Source organism: Condylostylus longicornis, unplaced genomic scaffold, assembly GCF_029603195.1.
Source record: "Condylostylus longicornis isolate FDR11 unplaced genomic scaffold, ASM2960319v2 ptg000080l, whole genome shotgun sequence".
Taxonomy (NCBI): Eukaryota; Metazoa; Arthropoda; class Insecta; order Diptera; family Dolichopodidae; genus Condylostylus; species Condylostylus longicornis.
In genome coordinates, this window is record NW_026578048.1 from 2,827,551 (window position 1) to 2,852,459 (window position 24,909).

Genomic DNA, 24,909 nt, shown 5'->3' on the forward strand with positions numbered 1-24,909 from the left:
AAGCTGATGCTTTGCATTTTTGCGCATGTTCACACAATTTCAAAATTATTACTATCACAAAAACAAAATTTTTTAAGGAGAAAAAATTTTCTTCAATTGAATCTGTTTTTTTATGTTTCTTTTATTTTTTCTCAATGTTTTTCTTGTTTTCCCTTTTTTTTTGAAGTTTTTGGCATCTTTTCAGCATCTGCTGAAAAATAATCTTAGCTCAGTTTTATTGTAACCATCTAGTTGTATTGCAACTTATTTGTAACGAGAAGAAAAAATTATTGGAAAAAAACAAAAATAAAAAAAAAAAAAAACAAAAAGGATTTAAAATTCTTTTATATTTTTAAATTTTTATTACAATAAAATTAATGTTAATAAATTATAAATTAGTGGAAAAATATTAAAATTATTAAAATTTGTAATGATTTTTAAATTATGTATATTTTATTTAATATATCAGAATACATTTTTGAGTATTCATTCATTGCCTGATGTAATCAAAATTGGTAAGGAAGCACATACTTGTATACGAAATGTGATAATAAACCACAAGAACAAGAAAAAGAGAAAAAATAACAAAAGGGATTCCTAAAATATTATAAAATATTATAGATTTATAAACTAAATTTATTTATTGAATTCAGAAAAATTCTATAATAATTCTGAAGCTAATCTCTTTAATGTTCAAATATTTAAATGGCATCCTTAATACAAAAATACTTTAAAGGAGAAATTTATATGCTCTAAAAAAAAAATATTGAAAAATGTTCTATGTTACCAATAATACTAATATAGTAAATTTTGATTGCCGCATATAGTTTACAAAGAACATAAATTTTATATACAAAAAACAATAAAAAATAACAATAAAAAATGCAAGGCTTTATAATGAAACCTTGGCTATTTTTTCGCCTTTATTATTTTATAGCTTAAAATATCATTGTTAAATTCTATTTTCAAAAAAAAACTATTTTTAGTAGATAAGAAGAAAAAAAAAAAACAAAATGAATTAATCAATATATTCAAAGTTAATAGATTCTTATTCAGAAATTCTTTTATTTTATCGGTTAAAAAAGGATTTCTTAATAGAAAAAATCTTTATAATAAAAAAAATAAAGAACAAAAAAAAATTGTGACAATAATAATTAATACACATATGCTCTCTGTGATTCTCAAACTTTAAATTAAATCTAACAAGTAGAGCGTATATACCGTTATATATGGAGTCGAATACGTTATTTGCATTTTTGTTTTTATAAATCAACATAACCTTAAAAATAATATTCATAATTTTAAATATATTTAAAGAAATTAATATATTAATAAATATATAATTTAGTAATAAAAGTTATAGTGGTTGAATATTAAATAATTTTTGATATTTACCTTAGTGTGACAACATTTCCATATATCTGGAATAAAAATAAAGGAAACAAATAAAAAGTAATAACATGTTGAATTCTACATAGGCTAACCAGTTAACTTGAAAAAAAAACTTACACTTTATGGTTTATAAGCATAAAGTCTGCGTTCTCTGGTCTGCGAACACAAAAAGAAAAATTAAATCTTGTATATAACAATTGTAATCTCCAAAATTTAAAAAAATTGTAAAATTAACTCAATTATTTGTCTTATTTATTTTTATATTTGGCAGAAGTTAAATTTATTTTGCCGTCAATTATAGTTAAGAGGGTTGGAAAAGAAAAATAAATCGCTTCAAAAATTTTCAGCTGTGCGATACACTGATACCTAACGATTATCTAACTATTCAACGGTATATTTTAAAAAAGAATTTCCGAGATAGTGTTAGAGAATTTGATGCACATGAATATTGTTTTTATAAAAAAAAATAAGATCTTAAACCGTGATATGTTTTGCTCTGTAACATTCATACATAATGAAATAAAATAGTGGTGTTCTTTAAAATTAAATATAATGGAAATTATTTTCATTATTTAGATTGCGTCTCACAATTTCAATTAAGTGAATTTTTAATTTTCCTATACACGAAAATAGTGTTTTAAAGCAAAGTCAACTTAAAAGAATATACTAATTCTATCTGAATATAAAAAAGTACAATTGATTTATACTCTTACTATACACACACTCATTTTTTAAAAAAAAAACTAAATATTCGGTTAGAAGAGGATGCTGAACGCCCAATAATTGTATATACTTCTTTCTTATTCTATTTAAATTGGAATTATTTGATAATAATTATATTTATTAATATTTAATAAAATTAATTGAACACAATGCCAAGAACGAATATTAAATAAAAATTTGAGAAACACTGCTTATTATGCTTACATACATATACCTGCACAATTTGCTCACAAATATAACATTATGTGTACATGTATGATATTGCTTGTAAAAGCAAAAAAAACCGACGTCATTAATATTACACGACTGATAGGACATAAAATATGAAAGAAAAAGCAAAAAAAAAATAAATAATAAAAAAAAGGATAAAGGGAAAACGTGCAATAAATGTGTATAAGAAATTTGTAAAGAATTTAATACCCAAGACGAGCTATGAATTTGTAACCAATCCTTTCCTTATATCCTGTACTTACAAACATATATTATTAAATTTTATTTATAAATATTTTATTTACAATTGAAAAAGCTCATACAACATTCTAAAAGAGTCTTGCGAATTTTAAACTGGGAGATGGGAGTAAAAATTTCTAAATTTGAATTTGTATGAAAATGCAAATATACTCTTATGAGTTAGCAGAATCGGATACTCGTACAAGAGAGCATTATTTAAGAGTGCATTATTTAAAACAATTGAACATTTTAATATGAAAACAGGGTGTACTCATTTGATTTTGATTTTTTAATTTTAGGCGGCCTATTCCATGAGCCTGGTAGTTATCAAGAACTAGCATTTAAACATGCTGTAGAAAAAGTAAATTCAGATAGATTTTTACTACCACGATCGAAACTTGTTGCTCAAGTTGAAACAGTTTCACCATATGATAGCTTTCATGCATCGAAAAAAGGTAAGTTTTTCAACGATTAGGCGTGCATATGTATATGTTCCAAAGTATAGTAGGCATTGCAGCATTTTTGAATTTATTAAAAATTATAATATTTTTTATTTAAGATATTAATTTTTAACATTAATTTACAAGTTTTTGTTCAGTTTTTTTTCGAAATTGTAAAACACTTGTACTCGAATGAAGAAATATCGTTCGCCGATTCTATTTAATTGTCACTTATTTTTTTTTATATATTTTCTTAGCTTCGCAAATTATTTTGAAGTTTGAAATTCACAATTTAATATTCATTTATCAATATTTTAGTATGTAATCTTTTGAGCCTTGGTGTTGCCGCAATTTTCGGACCACAATCAGCGCATACAGCTGGACATGTTCAGAGTATATGTGACACAATGGAGGTAAATATTTTTATTTAAATTTTTTAAAAATTTTAAAAATTAATTTTATATACATACATAATTTATTTTTTTTTTGCTTTAATTATATAGGTTCCACATTTAGAAAATCGTTGGGATTTTCGGCCTAGAAGAGAAAGTTGTTTAGTCAATTTATATCCGCATCCGAATACTTTATCTAAGGTAGATGCGTACATATACATACATATGTACATACTTATTTGAATTTTTACCAAAGTTCTTATATATGGTAATATTAAAATTATCATTTATATATTGTTAATTAGGCCTATGTCGATATTGTTAAAGCTTGGGGATGGAAATCATTTACAATAATTTATGAAAATAATGATGGTTTAGTTCGATTACAGGAATTATTGAAAGCTCATGCTCAATCACCGCTAATAATTACTGTCAGACAATTGTCAGATAATGGTGATTATAGGTAAATAAAATTATTTTCATAATGTAAAATTTGTAAATTAAATTCAATCTTCTATTTAAGACCATTATTAAAGCAAATTAAAAATTCTGCTGAAGCTCACATAGTTCTTGATTGTTCAACTGGAAAAATTTATGAAGTTTTGAAACAGGCACAACAAATTGGAATGATGAGCGATTACCATAGTTATTTAATAACATCATTAGATTTTCATACAGTTAATTTGGATGAATTTAAATATGGTGGAACAAATATAACTGGTTTTAGATTAATAAATGAAAAAGCTGTATCAGAAATGGTAAAACAATGGACTGTTAATGAGAATGGTGTAATAAAGCATACAAATTTATCATCAATCAAAGTAACAACGAAATATATTAATTAAATGTAAAAAAAATTTATAAAATTACAATTGATTTTAGGCTGAAACAGCTTTAATATTTGATGCTGTACATTTATTTTCAAAAGCATTACATGATTTAGATACAAGTCAACAGATTGATATACAACCCTTATCATGTGAAAACCAAAATACATGGCCTCATGGTTTTAGTTTAATAAATTATATGAAAATTGTTGAAATGAAGGGCCTAACAAATGTTATAAAATTTGATCATCAGGGATTTCGTACCGATTTCATTTTAGATATAATTGATCTTGGCCCAAATGGTACACGAAAAGTAGGAATATGGAATTCAACATTACCGAACGGTGTTAATTTTACCAGATCATTTAGAGATCAACAAAAAGAAATTGAAGCGAGTTTAAAAAATAAAACTTTAATAGTAACTACAATTTTAGTAAGTATAGAATTTAAATAATTTATCCGAAATTCAATATTTAAAAACTAAATTACAATTAAACTTTATGCAATAGAGTGATCCTTATTGTATGAGAAAAGAATCATCTGAAACGTTAACAGGCAACGATCAGTTTGAAGGTTATGTTGTTGATTTAATACACGAAATTTCTAAAGCTTTAGGATTCAATTACAAAATTCAACTAGTTCCCGACAATGCTTATGGAGGATTTAATAGAGAAACTGGGTAAAAATATAGTCTAAAAACCATTTCTTATTTAAAATCGTTCTAAAATGATTTAATTTTTAATTTTTAGTGAATGGAATGGTATGATACGTGAACTTTTAGAACAAAGAGCCGATTTGGCAATAGCAGATTTAACAATAACATTTCAGAGAGAGCAAGTAAATATAAATTTATACGAACAATTTAATTGTTTTCAGATGTAAAAAGCGTGTTTTCAAATAATTTGAAAATTTTTTTATTTTAAGGCCGTTGACTTTACAATGCCATTCATGAATTTAGGAGTTTCTGTACTATATAGAAAACCAGTTAAACAGCCACCAAATCTTTTCAGTTTCCTATCACCTTTATCATTAGATGTTTGGATTTATATGGCAACAGCTTATTTGGGAGTGTCGGTACTCTTATTTATTCTTGCAAGGTAAATAGTTTCCTAAAGTTTTTAGATAAAATTTGAAATTATTTTGTTAAATTATTTAAATTTTATAGATTTACACCTTATGAATGGCCAGCATACAGTAATGGAGAAAAAGTTGAAAGCCAATTTACTCTTCTGAATTGTATGTGGTTTGCCATTGGTTCTTTAATGCAACAGGGCTGTGACTTTTTACCTAAGTACAATTTTTTTTTAAAATTACAATTATTTTTAATTATAAAAAATTAAATTTAGAGCCCTATCAACTAGAATGGTTGCTGGAATGTGGTGGTTTTTCACTCTTATTATGATTTCATCTTATACTGCCAATTTAGCTGCATTTCTTACGGTTGAACGAATGGATTCACCAATAGAAAGTGCTGAAGACTTAGCTAAACAAACGAGAATAAAATATGGTGCACTTAAAGGTGGAAGTACAGCTGCATTTTTCAGAGTAACTTATTCAAATCTCTTATAAGATTAAAATTAAATAAAATTAAAAAAAGGAAAAATATTTTCAAATTTTTTTTATTAATAGGAATCGAAAATATCAACATATCAAAGAATGTGGTCATTTATGGAATCAGCTCGACCATCTGTCTTCACTTCAAGTAATTATGAAGGTGTTGAACGTGTCATCAAAGGAAAAGGTCAAATTAAAGAATATTCATTTTGATTAACTTTTTATTAAAATTATTAAAATTGCAAAATGTTGAAAAATTTTTTTCCTCTAAATAGGCACATATGCTTTTCTGATGGAATCAACCTCTATTGAATATGTTACAGAAAGAAACTGTGATTTAACACAAGTGGGTAATATGTTAGATACTAAAGGATATGGAATTGCAACTCCCCCAAGTAAAATATTCGAAATAAAAATTTCAATTTGTTAAAATATTTAAAAATTGTTAAATTTTTAGATTCACCTTATCGTACAGCAATTAATGGTGTAATATTAAAGTTGCAAGAAGAAGGGAAATTACACATTTTGAAAACACGCTGGTGGAAAGAAAAGCGTGGAGGAGGGAGTTGTAGGGTAAGTTTCAATATATAATCAACATAGCACATTATCCAAAGTATGTACATACATAATATGTAAGTACGTGCAAATTTATCTGTAATCAAGTGTGTTTACGATTTTGCTGGACTTTCACAGAATCGAAAAATTGGACTTACAGCACTAGAAAGGCAGCTAACACTTTAGTAAAAAATTTTGTTATATGTATGTACATTATGTATCGCCTTTGTATGTACATTATCTAAATTGCTTGGGCATACATACACACATTCTAATTGTCCATATGCTACAGTTTTTGCTAGCTGAGAACTTCTTGTTTCATTCCAATTTAAAAGGCAAATTAATAAATGCGCCACATCATTCTGTTCAGTTCATGCTTCGTATATTTACCATTCTCGAAATTTTTACAAAATTATAAAACTTTGAGGCTTACTTAGCCTTTGAACCCTGTTATTTAGAGAAAGAATTTTTCAGTATTTACTTACAGATTTGCCCAATAAATTTTTTTTTTACTCTATTTTTTTCTATTATTTATTATTACCAAATCTCAACATTTAATGAACACTTCATTTTTTAAATTTTTTTTTCACAAAAGGTTGAAGCATCTAAGTCAACATCAGCTGCTAATGAACTGGGATTAGCAAATGTAGGTGGTGTTTTTGTTGTATTAATGGGTGGAATGGGTGTTGCATGTGTTGTAGCAGTTTGTGAATTTGTATGGAAATCAAGGAAAGTGGCTGTTGAGGAACGTTTAAATTCAATGCTACATGAGTGATTGTAAATTTTCCTTTTTATTTTCTCAATTATCTTTTCGTTTTAACAACTTTTATAAGTGGAATTAAGGGATGACGAAATAAAATATAAACTTATAGAAATTTTATTTAATAAATCATAATATCAAAAATCGAAACCTTTCATATGTATGTACTTATATCTAAAACAAATTATGTAGATTTTCTTCTTTTTGTTAATTTGTACTAATATTACATATAGGATATAAGAGATTATAGAATAAAAGATCGAATTAGTACATTAAAAAGTTTTTTAATTGATTATATATAATTAAATTATATAATAATTAGTAAATTAAATTAAATATTTCTAACATATTTAGGAAAATTAGTTATGAACTTTAATACTAATACTTTTTATGTAATATTGTGGGTACTATATATTTTATGTATATTATGGATACACGATACAGTAATATGAAATCTGTAAGTAATAAAGCGTTCAGCACTTTGATTTTCATAGAGTTCTCGAGTGCCCTGCAGTGCTTTCAACTTATAAAAGCTAACGGCTGATATTTAAAAATAAATTGCATTATAGTTCGAATATATCAAAAAGTTTTTAAAACAAAAACTAAGGCCAATACGAACATAAAAATATGTATAACATGTACATGCAACAACAAATTTAAATATTTATTTAAAAAACAAAAAGGAAATACATACATATTGAATTCAATGAAAAAAATTATTCTCAAATTTTACCAAGGTAAAAAGTTTTGAGCTTTTACATACTTGAAACAATAGGTTGAGGAACGATTTGGGCAAAATATAATCCTAATTTTTCTTTTCAACTTACTTAATATCTTTAATTTTTATTCTTAGTTAGAAGCTAAAAAAAAAAAGAATGCAAGGGAAAAAGTTGAAGTTTAAGACATTTTTCAGTTGACTAAAGTTTTGTTCAACATATTCCATATTTCAAGAAAATCTCAACGAATTCGGAAATATAATTTTGAAATCAACGGGATATGAAATGAAGGTTTTTTTTTTTTTAAAATTAATTAAAACTTTAAATAAATGTTATTTGAATTTTATATTTATTAAATTCTTACTTATACATTGTTTTGACATAAAAACCGAAACTCACATATTTTTAATTTTTTAGTTTTCAGACGGCAACATGCCCTTTATAATATTACATCTCCTCTTTATTCAGCCTTTCCTAATAGTACAATATTGCAATATTGAAATTAATTTATTTTTGTGAAAAGTTCTTATACTACTACATCATTTCTTAAGCTATAAATGTTTCGGTCTTAATGGAATTATTAAATTTGATCATAAAATTCAAATCGAATGTTACAATGAATAAAAGGTTGTATTATCATGTTTAAAAATAAACAATTATAAGTGATTAAAACTTTTTTGACACAAATAAAATTGTTTTTTTCTATAATTTTGACTGAAGACGATAAATAGTATTTTTACTGTGAACTTTGAGCTTTAAAAGTATGAAACACTTATTGTTCTTCCTTCCATTCGTGATCCGTCCATCAATTCTAAAACAAAAACAAGATAATAATATTTTCTGTTCATTTCAGTAAATATTGAAAATAATATATACTTACTTATAGCAAGCTCAGCGTCATTTTCTTTGAAAAATCTGACAACTCCAACATTATTTCCACGAATTTCAGCAAATCTTACTTCTCCTATATCACGGAATTTATCGCGCAATGTCTGCCAGGTGCAACTTAAGGGAATCTAAAGAAAAACAAATTAATGAAATAAATTTTAAAAATATTTATCACGAATTTTAATAGTTACATTTTTTATAACAATTGTATCAGATTTCCTTCCACCAATTTGGCTAGTGGTAGCTCCATATGAGTTGGGGAAATTATTTTTATCCATCATGTTATTAAATGACTGTTCCGGACGTACAGTTTTATCTGTATTATAATTCGGCGCACTGTTGGTGTTAAAACCAGAAGATGTACTATAACTGCTTGTTGAGTAATTATTTTGCATTGAAGATTCCGGGGCTGGTGGAATTGCATTTTCTTGCATAGGATTGCTTTGATTTGCAGTTAATAAACCCAAATTAGATAAGCTTGAGGCCAATAATGGATTTGATAGAACAGACAAGTTTTTAACACCATCCAGAGCATTAGTCAATGCCGACAAATTTGGAGCAGATAATCCACCTAGTACATTTGCATTAGATTGACCTGTAACAGCTGATAATATAGATGCAGCTTGATTTAAGGAAGTATTCGGCATTGGCATGTCCATTGAATTTGGTGGTTGCATATTATTTTGTTTTTGCATATTTTGCTGATTCATATTAGCCAAGTTTCGAGCAACATTGCGTAATGGTTCACCATTAGCCCCAAGGCCCATACCGACAGCGTGTAATCCTTCGGGTAATTTAATATTTTCTCCTTTATCAGGAATGCGGTCCAAACGTACTGTAATGCGCCGATCATAAAGTAATTGTCGATCAAACATGGAAATAGCTTGCACTGCTTCAACTGGATGGTCGTATTCAATTACAGCAAAACCACGACTATTGCCATCCTTATCAACAGCTAATTCAACATTTTGAACTCTGCCAGCCAATTTAAATACTTCTTTCAGTTTCTTTTTATCTACCTTATAATCCAGCTGCAATATATGTATGTCGAAAATTAGAATAAAAAGAAATGAAATTGAAAAATATGTAATTTTAAGCAGGAGGAATTATTCTACAAGATAAGTATTCCAATTTATTACAACCGCTCTTACAGTTTTATTGTAATATGTACAGGAAAAAAAAAGTCGAAGGTTATGGAAAACAACTTGCAGGAAAATTATATAAAACTGAAAAGTTAAGCATAAAAATGAGAAATTTAAAATTTTTTTGTGTAATCCGTTCCAAATTCACAGAAATACAAAAGCGGTTGCCCATTTTCAAATCCTGTGATTCAATTATAAAATTCTCTATTCAATCCAGTTGGTTACAAAAAAATTAATTTAGTCAAAAACATTTCTAAGATCTCTGAAAATAAATATTATTTTTAATATAAAAAGTTAAATCTCTGCGAAAAGAATCTCTCAAAAATTCAGGAAAAAATATTAAAACACAATTATTAATAATTAAAAAAACCAAAAATATTAAATATTCTAATCATTCCTGCAGATTTTCCTTTGTCTATAACAAAAGATATTTCACATTGAAACAACTCAGCCCATTTTTTTTACAATCAAATATCTATAAAATTACTTTTACTCTGGTGAAAAATAACATTCTAAGTAAAAATATCGTTAAAAAATTACAAGCACAGTTTTTATACTCACATTGGCAACAAAAATTTTATAATGTAAAGGTCCATTTATTCCAAGATTATCCAGAAAAGATTTCGATAAACCGTAGGTGTCATATGGCGAATTGTCATAATCATTTGACCCGTTGTCAAAACCCATGTTACGACCAGATCTAAATTTACGAACAGATTAAGATTTATAAATCTCATAAAAAAAAAATATTTTACACAATATTTTCCTAATCTTAGGATAGAAAACATGTCATGCTTATCAATAAAAGCAATTTCACTGAATATAATATTTAATTCTTTTATAATTAGACTATGCATGAACAATCAATATCAGAAAAACTTAATTCGGAAAAATATTTCGCGATAATTTGATAAAATGCTTCATTCTCAAGGAAAAAAGAAAATTAAAAATAAAAGAAAATGATAATACACTAAGCCTTTAAAAGCTGCCTCCCAACCAGCGCAATAAAAAATTAACGTAGTTCTCAATGTAAACACCTCAGCCTCTTTTAAATTGCCACACAAACAAAACTCTGGCGTAATATCATTAATACATATAGGTATAACAAAATATTTTAAAATCAGATATATGTAAGTATTAAAATATTCTCAACTTTATATTAAAATCAAACCAGTTTAATAATTTCAGTGTAACAGAGTGTGCACAAAAGATCTATGAGCAGTAAATATATCCTAACTAATCAAGCTGATTGGTTGAAAATAAAAAAAAAATTTTTACCAATTTCCTAAAGGCCATCAACCACTAAAAAAAAGTTAAGATCAACAATAATAAAAAATAAAGTACATATTAGAGTTAGGAGAAATAAGGAGGAATAAAGCATTCATCATAAAAAAAATTTACAATTCAATTACTCATAACAGCTACTCATAATTTTTCTTTCTTTTTTGTTTTTCATTACAAAATCACTTAATTTGATTGCTCAGACATAATTTAAATTCATCTTGGATAAGTTTCGATAACAAATTCGTAGAAAAAATATTTGTTTTAGATTTTTTTAAAAGCTCACAAGGTAAAAAGCAGGTGTTCACCAAAACTATGAAAAATTTTTATCTTATATTTAAACGAAAAATTGGTGGAAAATTAGCTGATTTGGTCAAAAATTCGTTAGATTATGTTAAATATACGTGCATGTGTACACCAAAAAATAATACTTTTTATTTTGCGAAACTTAGCAAATATTCGAGAATATTAATAGAATTTCGAAAATCAACTTGATAAAAATAAGACAAAGAATATTTCAATAGATATACACTATAAAAAAAACTTAAAGTAAGCTAACTTGAAAAACAGTGAACTGTACTTTGTTTACCAAATCAAGTAGGTATATCCAAATTAAATCACTGATAAAGCAAGTTCCGAATATAAAATGAAAGCAAATGCATACATGTATTATCCATTTCGCAGAATGTAAAGTGAAACTTTCCAAAAGATTTTTTTTTGCCATTAAGGCAGTATTTCTGAAACATAACATTGTATAATGTAATAAAGAAATAAATGTGTACCTTTCTTTATCTCTATGTTCTCTCATGTCACCACCACCACCGCCTCCGCCTGAACCACGATGCCCATCCTTAACAATTCTACCGTATTGATCTCGTTTTTCTCCATGATCTTCTTTGACCACTATCTCCCTTCCACCAATTTCATATCGATCCATGGTTTGCAAAGATTTTTGAACATTTTCTGGGTCCTTGAACTCAATTATTCCGCATCCACGTGGTTGATTGTTTTCATCTTTGAATAATTCAACATATTCAACATTACCGACCATTCTTCGGAATAAATCCTTTAGTTCTTGCCAACGATAATCATATGGGATATTAGAGACATATATTCTACAATTCCGTCTTTCTCGACTACGGTCTTTTGAGCCGCTATCGGCATCAGAAAATCTTGTTCTTCCTCGACGATTTCCTCTTGCAATTCTATCGTTTTCTTGTTGCTTTTCTTCAAAACTACTGTCAACATTTTGATTGGGGTCCATCTTAATAGTATAAATTCGAACTTCAAGCTAAAAGAATTTTGAACAAAAAAGCTATTACATAAATGTACATAAACATTTTATTTAATAAATTCTAAATTTTTTAATAAATTTAGATCTTTTTTTATAATATTAAAAACAAAATTAATTTCTGATTGTATTGCAAAAAACTTCCCGCTCTGCAAACGATTCCTCATTTGCGTTTTTTTTATGCGGTTAATTACGCCTTTAATTTTTAAGTACAAATTCTAAAAAATCCAAACTTAATAATTTTATAAGGACTTTTATTATGAAAATTGTAAACCGAAATTATTTTTCTAAATTAAAAGAATGATTTTTTAAAATACAAGTAATATAATTAAATTTCCTGCCGCTAGATGCACATTATAGGATTTTTACATAAGGTTAAAAGTAGCGTCAGATCAAGTTTGTTCACTTTGGTCAAAGTAAATTTGCTAAATCACTTTTACAACATAAGTAGATACAATATAATTAATTAATTTTGTTCGTTAATAGTTTTTGAATAAAAAAATTATGTTATTCTTACTTAAAATATGTTGTTTTTTCCAAAATTCCAATTTTCAATACAAAAACTTTAACAATGGCTGGCTGAAAAACTTTTGTGAAACAATTATTAGACGCACCTGCGCTGTTGACGCTAGCGAATTAAATGCCAAATGGAGAAAAAACAAAATTGTTAATGGCTTGTGTTGCCATAGTAAATTTTGATGCATTATAAGTATTGCCAGTAACAACAACTAGCTACAAAAAATATTTTTAAGTTTTTGACAGTTAATGTTCAATTGTCAAAAAAAATGTATTTAAACTGACAGTTAATTATTCTACAACCAAATTTCAAAATAAGGAAGTGGTTGAATTTTTTTCATAACAACATAATAAGTATAATATAAAAATAATTGTAAAGTCTTACAATTTAAAAAATTGTTTTCAGAATTAGTAAAATAAGAGTGTTATTTTCTTGTTCTTTTTAACTTCTTCATATGCAATTCAACATGTTGACTAACTGAGTTGAGGTATGTAAATTGTTTTTGTTTAATGAATATGTTGCACAACAATTTTGAAATGTAAATGCTGAGATGACGTTAAAGAAAATTTTTGATTAATCCAGCTCACCTTGTTGATCAACATGTAAAACAACATAAATAGTGAAATGCATACTATGGCCCTAACGGTAATTGTCTTTGATAAAAAAAGAAGTAAATGATAAAACAAAATAATAAAAGATGTATTTAAAATAACAAAACTTGAGGTAAAATGAATTACGAAAAAAAATTGCGGAAAATGGAAAAATCACATTCTTTAGAATCTCATGTTTTTGAAGAAATTCACCTGCTTTTCGATGTTTTCGCATCAATACGTATTAAAAATAAAATAATAAAATTATAATTAAATACAATTTATTTAATTTTGTGATCAAAACAACCTTTTTTTCTTAGAATTTTTTTTTTCCCAAAGTTTGGTCAACTGAAAATCGAAGTTTCTTTTATGGAATTCTTCATTTTGTCGAAGATTGAAAACTGGGCCACGAAGAAAATTTGTCACAGCTGCCGCATAATAATTTTAAGTGATTATTTTAAAAGTTTATCGAACTTATCAAAATCAAATACCTTTTATAGCGAAATCGATACATATGTACTAACTATGCATATAGATGATATTTTTTAAATTGATTTAAAAATAAGTGGGAGATGTTGTTGTAGGAAATCTTTTTTTCCGTTTTTTTGAGAACTTTAAAATTCCTTATTTCTATTCAAAGGTTTTTGAAATATAAATATATTTCAAAAGGTTTTCGGAATATATATACATACAATGTACATATAAATTATCACAACTTTTATAACTATATTTTCAATAATTCTCTTAATTTTGTTTTTAATATTAGATCTTAACAAAGGCTTAGAGCCCCATTATGTTGGTTTTTCATATTGTTTATTAAATTTCGCACCAGTTATAAGTGCATCCGTAACAGTGCAATATTTATTATGTATATCTATTATGTATACATACAATGTTTTTTTAATTTTATGAAACCAATAAACACTAAAAATTTTTTTGTTTAATTCAGCTCAACATTTTAGTAAATAGGGTCATTTTTTAACCAAAACAGAAAAAACATTCCTTGTGTTTATGTTCGAAATAATAATTTACAGTTTCCGTCCCATATAAATGAAATCGATGTATAAGTCAGCAAAAATCATTATTTTTAATAAAATTATATATGCATAACCATTAAACATATTGTAATATTAACCTAATGCAGATTAAATCTCATTATATTTGGGTACCAACAATGTATCTAAAATCTATGTATGTCATAATAATTAATAAAAAAAATTATTATTTTGTAATACTTCCGCAATTATTGCATCCACAACCGTTAGATAACAACAACCATCAATTAAATTTTTACTGTAACATCGCAATTTTATTTAATTTTTTTGTTTTGTCTTTTTGAGTATTACGACCGTCCATGTAACACATTTTTTTTTTCAATTTTGTACCAACATTTTTAAATGCTAAAATTTCCAAAATATTTCCCATGAGGTAAATTATAATGCAATTACACTATACATATGTACATCCATATGTACATGCGTACGATACATACAAAAATAAATAAATTTATGGAAAATCCACAAAATTATTTAGTAATAACCCATTTTTTAGTAATAATATATTTATTCATATATTATGTATATATATTTGTATGTAAGTAATTGTATTTTATATAGGTATTAGTGGTTTTGTGCCGGTGCAGCCTATTAAAAATTTATTATTAATACATATAGAAATATAATTTAAAATTTTTTCTTATGAAAACAAATCTTTTGCAATGAGGAATTATTTAGAAAAAATCAATAATTTTAATATTTTCAAAATCATTTTACAAATTTATAAGATGAATTTGGAATTTCCAAGATTTTGAATTTTTTTTTTCAATTCATTTTGAATACAAAAATTTCGTTAATTAGATATACATACATATCTACATATGTGGTTGGACTACAATGATATTTTGTTCTGTTTCGTAAAATTATTCCATGTATGTACAAATGTTTATGTATCTATTTAAATATACCATTATATTATTATGAATAATGGATTAAACGGTATTAATTCTCCTTTTATAGCTTTATAATATTCGGTAGGCGTATAGCATCTCTAAACATTCAAAAAAACCTTGATAAATTATAATACAAAATTGATAATAAAAAATGTGATTGTTTTTATTTCAATTTTTGAAAATTAATTTGTAGAAATATTATGTAATAGACAGTAGGAATATGTAAATGTACTATTATATATGTACATATCTACATATACAATGTTTAAATAATTTAGCATTTATTTTATTAATTAATATTTAATATAAAGTTTAATTTATTTAGCATGTTTAATTAATTTTACCGGACATTTTACCCATATATGTATATTTGTATGTAAAAATGGAAGTTTTACTTGCTTATATCTAATATTTTATTATTTATTATATCCTATAATAAGCTGTCTAATATACATATACAAATCTTAATAAAATAGTACAACATACGTTCGTGTGCTGTTTTGCATTTTGTATTATTCAATTTTGCAAAAACTTGTAAATGTTAACCAGTGTTTGACCATATACACAGTAAATTTGCACCAATAAGGACCTTATTTTATACATTCGTGATTTTCAACCAGTGTATATATTACATTATGTAATACACAAATGTATATACATATATTAGAAACTAATTAATATGCATACATATATATACATTTTTAGTAAAATATTTTCAAAATATCAATTCAATGTAGCAAAAAGTTTTCTTTGTTTCCATTTAATTGCACTTACAAAATCACAATGCAATTTAATTTTCCATATAATTATGTAGGTATGTATATACGTATTTCTCTTATATTATCTTAAGAGTTGCCGCAATTTTTTAACAAATGCAGTAATTTTTCAAAGTTGCGAATTTAAATGAGTATACGATTCAAGTGGATGTAAAATTAAAAAAAAAATTTTGAAACACGTACAATAACGCAGTTAACCAAATTTATTGTCAAAACTAGTAAAATTTATAATTTTTGTTCACAAAGAAAAAAAAACAATTTTTTTTATTAATAAAAACTTTCATCTAGAAATAAATTTCATATATTTTAAATATATTTTTCGTATAAGGAATTAAATTCACCTGTACACCCACACTCTATATTCTCATATTTTTGATTACGTGCGTAATTTTTCTTTTCTTTTTTTAATTTTCTTACCATATATACACATGCACATCTCACTACTTTTGATTTCTGGGTATAATTTTAAAATAAAAGAAAAATAAAATAATATAATAAACCTGCTTGCTTTATCAACACAATATCAAAAACTTGTCATCCATCTTAATATAAAAGATTATAAATATTGTGAATCAAAATATAAATATTATGCAAAAAAAATAAAATTCAAACAAAGTTAATTTCATCTTCAGTTTTCATTATATATGAATTTATTTTTTATAACAATTATTATATTCAAAATTATAGATAAAAAATATACAGTTTAAGTTTTTGTACAATATTTACAAATTGTTCACAAAAACAATGGTAGAAAAAGTAAATATGTAATTTTTAAAAATGTGTACATACTTAGTATGTGTACATAAAAAATGCTATTTATGAATTTCAAATTAAAAAAATATCTGATAATTTGACAGTGGATAAACATTACAATCAGCTCTAAATATCAAAAACAAACAAAAAATATTAAAATAGAAAATTGACGAATAAATTACAAGGAAAGTATTTTTTTAATTTTTTTTTTTTGTAAAAGATTCAATAATAAAAGTCTTTACTCACAGAATTATATTTACAAATAGATTATTAAAATAATTTTTTTTTTGGAAATATTACAATATTTATGATTTCAAATCATCTTACATTAATTTTTGCATAAAATTTGTACATTTTCAAGATCAAAATTATCTTGAGTCATATAATAAATCTTTAAAATGGTTATTAATCAACTTGACATACATAAAGTATATGGAAGCGCACATACACTTAACATTGCATTTAAACCTATTTGCATTACATATATTTTGTATTTATAATGCATATAACGAATATGCAACTAGAGGCATATGTGTAAAATTCTGTGGCTATAAGCAAAATCTATTTAAAACTATAGTTATATAGAAAATCTTTGTTAAATCAACATGCGAAATATGTTCGAAGTATATTTTAAATTTACCGTTCCATTTGTAACATCATGATTTGCACATCACGAATGTAGATAGTACCTTATACCGCAACAATTATACATACATAAATCCGATTACGAGTTTTAATTTTCGCATTTATTGTTACCAATGAAGTATTGCGTCCTTTTATTTCAATAGTCACTAATTTTTAAAAATAAATCTATACCATTTAAATAGGAATCAAATAATTGAACTTTAATCGAAATATGTTTTTTCAACTTAACAGATTTTTCCTTTAAACCACAGAATTTTTTTTAGCAATAAATGTTTTAATATAAAATAAATTTTATATTAAAACATTTTATTGCTAATAATATTATATTAAATGTTTAATATAATACAAATTTTTAATGTCATTTCAAAATACTCATGATAAATTTATTTCAATGAATTTATAAAAATGATGATGTAAATGTGGAAATCCCGTCAAATTATTTACAAAAAGAAAAAAAGAAAAATTATGAAAGAAATGACATTGAAAAAATGCTTTAATCTTTAAAATTTAATGTTTATTATAAATTTGACAATGATTTTTAAATGAAATACGTAAATAAATTATCAATTCATTTATTTCACTGATTGGAAAAATATATATTGAAAATTAAAAATTTTTAGACAATTTTGAATCTTACTAAAATAATTTTGTTATTGATCCACTAATTGACGGGAATTCAAAACTTAATTAAACTTATATAATTTTTATAATTATTTTTCCTAAAATGTAATAGAAAGCAGAAAATATAAATCACTTCTCTATACAATAAAGTACACTCATTTGTTATTTATGTAAAATATCAGAGTTGGGACATACTCGTCTAACTAATTATAAAATTTTACGTTTTGACTACAAACATACCATATAAAATAAAAACAATTTAAAATAATTACAATTAAGGCAAATAAAAATGATTTTTTTTTTTAAATTTTTAAAGCTTTACCAAAAATTATAAGCAGAAGTTTATTACACTTTTTATGTCCCTTATTATTATTATTATTATTATTATTTTTGTAATTATATAGTGAAAATTTACTGAGAAAATAATATCAGTAACAAAATTATAAATATTAACTATAATGTGCTTTTATACACATAATTTCGGTATGTAAATTATTATATATTAATTTGTATAAATAAATATGTATGTATGTATGTAGGTGTATTAGCTTTCCTCAACTGTATTATTTCCATACATACATATAATATGAAAGATGTTACTGAAACTATTATCGCATATTAAAAATGTTAATTTTGGTATTGTGATCGCATATACATATGTACATAAATGCACGCTTATATATTTATGTATATATGTGCTGCAGCATATTCAAAAATAATCCATTACAAAAACAATAATTATGAATTATTATGAATAAAGTTAAATTTAGGTGTTTTAGTTTCCATTATAAAATCAGAACTTGTATAAAGTATAAATGACATTTTTTTTTGGGAAAGTTTGAAAAGAATAATAGGAAAATTGTGTGCTAAAATTTAGTTTTAACGTAATGTAAAATAAAATGTACTATAATCGTTGGTAATTTATCCGTCAGCCTCAGTTTGTTTTTAAATTTGTAAACTTCACATTTTAGATAGAAAGCTATTATTTTATTGACAAATGTAAATGCATGAGAAATCCATTTCTTTAAAAGAAATTTGTTTTAGCTATTCCCTCTTCCTTCTCTTGTTGTCTCTTACAATTCGCAAAATGGAAAATTATTTTAATTTATTCTTCCAAAATCTTAATATCTTTTTGAATTTTGAAAGTGCAGACATTTATAGCAATATTTCTTTTCACTGTAAAATAACATTTGATAAATATAATTCGGCATTTTGACCAAATATTGACTCAAATTGCAAATTTTATAGGCACCTTAAGCTGCAGTACTTGCTTCTGAACAACTTCAGTACTCTTTAGACTCAACGCATGACTCTTATATGTCGATCAAGATCAAATTAATTAACTTTCGGAAATTTTCTGTTACAAGTGCGTTCTAATTTTTCGAAACAAGTTTTTCGAAACAGTGTTAATTCTAAGCAGACTTACAACTTTGGGTATACACTATGGTATAAATTTCATTAAAATTAATACACTTTTAATATGGTTATAGTAATGTGAAAGAATATAGTTATTCAAAAAAAAATTTAATTTTGCATAAAAAAGTTCAATTGAATCAAAACTGCTCTGCAGTTTCATTGTTACACTTTTAAATCCAAAATTATTTTTCATTTAAATTTTTTTTCATCATTCCGTTTTTCTTTTTTTTTTTAGTTATTGTTTATAATTTTTGAATACAACATCATTAAGTGGAGGTAAAAAAAAATTCCCTCCTTTTGGAAATTATAAAGTAAAAAAAAAAAAAATAGAAAGAAAAATTGTATTATAAAAAATGAAAAAAAAAAGAGTTACAACAGAAAAAGAAAAAGAAGAAAAAAAAGTAATAATAAAAATATTAAATGTTTTTCCGTTGTTGACGCCTGGCTTTGGTATATACACAAAGATAAACCAACAATTCAAATAATCGAACCAAACCAAATTATGTGGTGGTATTAAACAAAATAAAATTTAAAAAAGTAAAAAAGAAGAAAATATAAAAGTAAATGAATTAAAATTAGTTGATATGCATATTGGATGGTTGCGCAAAATATAGCAATTCAGTCTTTCAATATTGGTCTTTACTATCGGAAGGTTTATAACCGTATACAAATACTTTAGATTTTCTAAAGCGCCTCGTCCAACATACAGTAGTATACAGTTAAATTTTTTTTTTCTTAAATATTTTTCGGACATCTTCCTTTAGTATTACAATATTCTACAATAATTTATTTATTAATTTTAAACAAAATTACAAAAAGTGTTTAATACATAAACCAATTAATTATTTTAAATATTTTAAATAAAATTTAATATACGGTAATTATAAACGGTTATATGTTAATAATTTTAAACAGAAATAATAAACCCATATATATGGATCTCAAACTTCATAAAATTATACAACACCAATATTTAATTAAAGTGTAATAAAAAAATTAATCAAGGATTTTTAAAAATTGGATTGTTTTAATCAACAAAATCGAAAGGATTTTAAAATCATTGTTAACTTTTATTCGTTCTATACATTAAAATTAATGTAACACGAAATATTTGTTATTTGTATAAAAATATTATTTGATATTACAAATTTAATAAACGTATGTAATTACAATATTGTAGGTTAAAAATTGTTAAAAAATTAAACAAAAAAATAAAGAATTTTAATACATAAAATGCTATAAAATATATGATAATAGTATAATTAGTTCAAATAATTACGAAAAAATTGATTTTATAAATTGTTAAATATTAATTAAAATTTTAAATTGTCCTTGCTATGAGTGAGCAAATGTTTTAATTATAGGGATTTTCTTCATTATGTCAAAAAAACTGTGAATTGATCTCGGTAATTGTAATCAGGGGATTCTTATTAATACGTCGATATATACCCTATTCGAAAATATCGATAACTATTCAAAAATAAAAATGTTTGGAAAAAGAAATCATAAAGTTATATATATTATGTATGTATAACTTAACTATAACAAATATTCCGGTAACGTTCACATTTATTGCAATTTAAAAACTACGTCTCTGTTATTCATTTAACCTATCTGGAAAAGCCTATATTTCGGGAGTATTTTTTGGAAAAATCGAAAATCTTTTTTTTTAGAACTGATATTGCATACTTTTACTTTTATTATAGGGACGATACTGTTGTGTACATGTTTCAATCTTAAAGCTGATGATTTCAATTTAAATATTCAATTGAATACATATTAATTTAAATATTAATTTATATATTAAAATTCTTTACATTTACGGTATTAACCATCAGCTACGATGGTAGTACTACGTGAATATTTTACAAAAGCAAATGTATAAGTATTAAACAACACTATTTTGACACTTAAATACATCGGGATATCGTTGGCGCCGTTAGGGCTAACAACAAATTAATATTGTTATTATGGCTTACATTTTTACTAAAACAAAAATTTTCACATCATTTTTTTTTATTTTTGTGGTTTTTTGAACTTTTCACTTTTCTTTAATTTTAATTTTCCTTAATAATCGAATTATGCTTAATGCATAACAAATTTTGATACATACAACACAATTTATAATCGATTTTTGTACATAATCGATTTATTTTCAATTAACGCATGCATAATTATGAATTTTCAAAATTTTAGTAACTATAAATAATTAGGAATTCAAATGCCGATAAGACATAAAAAAAATTAAGGAGAAAACAATATTAAAAATTTGTTTTTTTTTTTTTTTTTGGTTTTTGCATTAAGTGAATGTATAGTGTTTCATTTTTTGTGTGCTTTTTTTTTATTAAAAAAGAAATGTTTTTCCAATTACTTAAATGAGAAAAAAAGATTGTTCAATTGTTATTGATTTAAAATCAAAAAGCCATTGAAGAAATTTCAATAAAAAAAATTTTTACATAACTCTTGATCAAATTGAACAAATTTGCTATTATTTTTTTTTTTTTTTACTATAATTTTCCAATCTCCTTTTGAGCGTTATTAAAATGTTCAATGGAAAATTTGAATGTACTTACTTACGCGCGCGGGAATAAAATGTAACTGCGGCAAAGAGAAATATGAAGGTGAAGAGAAGAGATAAAGAGAAAGAGAGAGACGTCAGAAATACTTTAAGACCAAGGAGGTGAATTGAAAAAAAAAAAATTAAAATTGAAATTTTAAATTTATTTCTTTATGGTTATTTTTTTTTCTTTCTTTTATACTATTATCATTATTATTTTATTGTTTTACAATTTGTTTTTTTTATTTTTCTCTTTAATTTTTAATTAATACTTAAAAACAAAAAATTAAAGCATATAGTGTTGTAACTATCATCATCCCGATCACATGAACTTTTAATAGAAACCAAAAAAAAAATAAAAAAATAAAACTACTATAAAAGAAAATAAAAAGCAATTATTTAATTTTTATTTGAATTTGTTTTTTTCTCTTTATTATTATTTTAAGCATTTTGCAATAAAAATTTTAAAGTAACAAAAGAAAATATTAAAAAGAAAACAGAAAATTATAAAAATATGTATATATAAAAGTGTTGCATAAAATTGGATAATAACACCACCATCAGCTATTGAATGCTTATCAACTAATCATCATTATCAACATTATTACCAACATAAACATTTTTAACGTTAGCAACATTTATAGTAGTCTGAAACACAATTATTATAATTCCAACAACAAAACAACAGAAAACAATAAAGCATTTTGCTGAAAAGTTTTGTGTTTACTTTTTGATTTTTCACGTACCTATTCACGAACATATGTGTAAATATATATGGTTTTGTAATCATTTTTAAAATAAAAAAAAAATACAAAAAAAACTTATTGCAAGAAAGAATTTTTTTTAATACATGCCAAAATGTTAATAAGGATTACGTTACTAACTGGTAAGTTGGTTATGAAAAGTTGTTTTATTATTTTTTCTCTTTTACTCTCTTGTAATTGTTTTTGATTGTTTTTTTAGTTTTTTTGTTTCCACAACTGACTTGAATTTCCGTATAGATCCGTTGTTAAAAATAAAAATCATGTTTTTATTTTGTTTTTGTTTAAATGGAAAATGTTTACAAAAACATACACGTATGGCACGTATAGGATAATACAAGGAATAGGAATACCTATAGGATAGGAAAAAGTGACAAAATAAGAAAATGACAAGTCGCAATTCTTGCTTTCGCACGTGACATATACTGAAATTAAATAAAACTTAAATATTTTGAATTTAAAAAACAAAGTATAATAACTATGTTTATAAGTAATTAAAAATTTTTACTAAGTAGGCCAACCTAGATAGAGGGTTTAACTGTGATTGAACCACAAATTATTAAATAATGATCATCTTCTGTCAAAATATTTAACTACACTTAAAACTGCTTTTAAATATGTTGCATGTTTGCAGTAGGGAAATATTTTTGAAGAAATATGTTTATGCTTTAAAAACTGTCAATTTATTTATGCAATCTCAATACTGTTATTCTCTCATTATTTTCATCCAATTGATGACAGCACTTTTCAAAGACAACAATGTCAAAAGCATTCTAATTATACTAAAAAAATTCAAATTATCATATAGCTTTAATCAGTATAAAATTTATTTCTGAATATTAACCATTTATTGCACCTACAAAAAAATAAACAAAATTAATGAAAATTCCAAATTATAAGACATAAAACGTTATTTAAATTTTTTTTTTGTTTTTGTAAGTGAAGGTCATGCACACGATTATTATGTACAAAAAATATAATAAATATATGCAATAGCTTCAAATTTTCCTTCCACGACATCCAACATTTTTTCTTGCAAAACAAAAAAAAAAAAAAAACGACAAAAAAAAACACAGTAAACATTGGTAATAATAAAAATGCACATACGGAAGTATAATAGACTCGTAATTCAATAAAATAAGAAAAATGAGAAAGAAAGATTGTAAAACGAGAAAACGTTGAACATAACATTAAAGTGAATTGAGCGTAACAGCCACACTGTAATGAAAATGAAAGTTTTTTTTTTTGTTTTTTCTTTTTATAATTTTATTTTAAAGTTAACACGAAAGGTTGTAAATATTTTGTATAGGAAAATAAAAAATTTCGTTTTTTGTTTTTCTGTTTTTTGGTTTTAACAATTTTTCCTCTTCTTGTTTTCATTTTCGAATATTATGATATAATAGAAAAATTAAAAAATATTTTTATAATGATAAAAAAGAAAAAGAAAATCATGCGATTAAAAATTTTTTTTATTCTTACAGACCATTGCCGTATTTGTAATTAGACATACGTGCATACATACATATGTATAAAGTTTTTGACGTAATCGAAATCTGTGATAGCCATTTTCTTTTTTTTCCAAAAAAATAAAGTTTGTTTTTTTTTTTTAAGTATACAAGGTCACGATTTGCATTAATTTCCCATATGACTTAATAAATTTTTTTTGTTACGAATTGCATTTTCTGCATTATTAATAAAATAAAAACAAAAAATATTAGGAAAACTGATTGTTGTGGATATTAAGAGATATTTTGACATATCGCTAAATTTCTAACCCTGAAGAGAGTATTAAATGCATTGAACGTTACCACAAACCAATTGACATTTTATGCAATATCAATTCAAAAAGAATTATTTACATTGTCAAAAATATTAATGTACCTATACTTGCAATTACATGCAATTTCATTCTCTTCTCACCTTCTACAGTCATAC

At 24.5% G+C, this 24,909-nt stretch overlaps 2 protein-coding genes across 2 annotated transcripts; one reads left to right on the top strand and one right to left on the bottom strand.

Moving 5' to 3' along the window:
• Window positions 1-267: 267 nt before the first annotated feature.
• Window positions 268-7,344, top strand: LOC129613093 (glutamate receptor ionotropic, kainate 2). The gene is made up of 16 exons (XM_055527012.1): window positions 268-494; window positions 2,844-2,999; window positions 3,303-3,397; window positions 3,488-3,577; window positions 3,682-3,839; window positions 3,900-4,197; window positions 4,259-4,636; window positions 4,713-4,882; window positions 4,953-5,040; window positions 5,128-5,300; window positions 5,369-5,494; window positions 5,550-5,748; window positions 5,833-5,944; window positions 6,033-6,152; window positions 6,215-6,330; window positions 6,908-7,344. The coding sequence occupies exons 1-16, from the start codon at window positions 410-412 to the stop codon at window positions 7,085-7,087; spliced, it is 2,544 nt and encodes an 847-aa protein (XP_055382987.1). The 5' UTR covers window positions 268-409; the 3' UTR covers window positions 7,088-7,344.
• Window positions 7,345-8,118: 774 nt separating this feature from the next.
• On the bottom strand, window positions 8,119-13,032 carry LOC129612995 (myelin expression factor 2). Its single transcript, XM_055526868.1, has 6 exons — window positions 12,908-13,032; window positions 11,882-12,390; window positions 10,380-10,518; window positions 8,868-9,707; window positions 8,669-8,804; window positions 8,119-8,599 (listed from the first exon to the last, which is right to left on the bottom strand). The coding sequence occupies exons 2-6, from the start codon at window positions 12,361-12,363 to the stop codon at window positions 8,544-8,546; spliced, it is 1,653 nt and encodes a 550-aa protein (XP_055382843.1). The 5' UTR covers window positions 12,364-12,390; window positions 12,908-13,032; the 3' UTR covers window positions 8,119-8,543.
• Window positions 13,033-24,909: the final 11,877 nt, after the last annotated feature.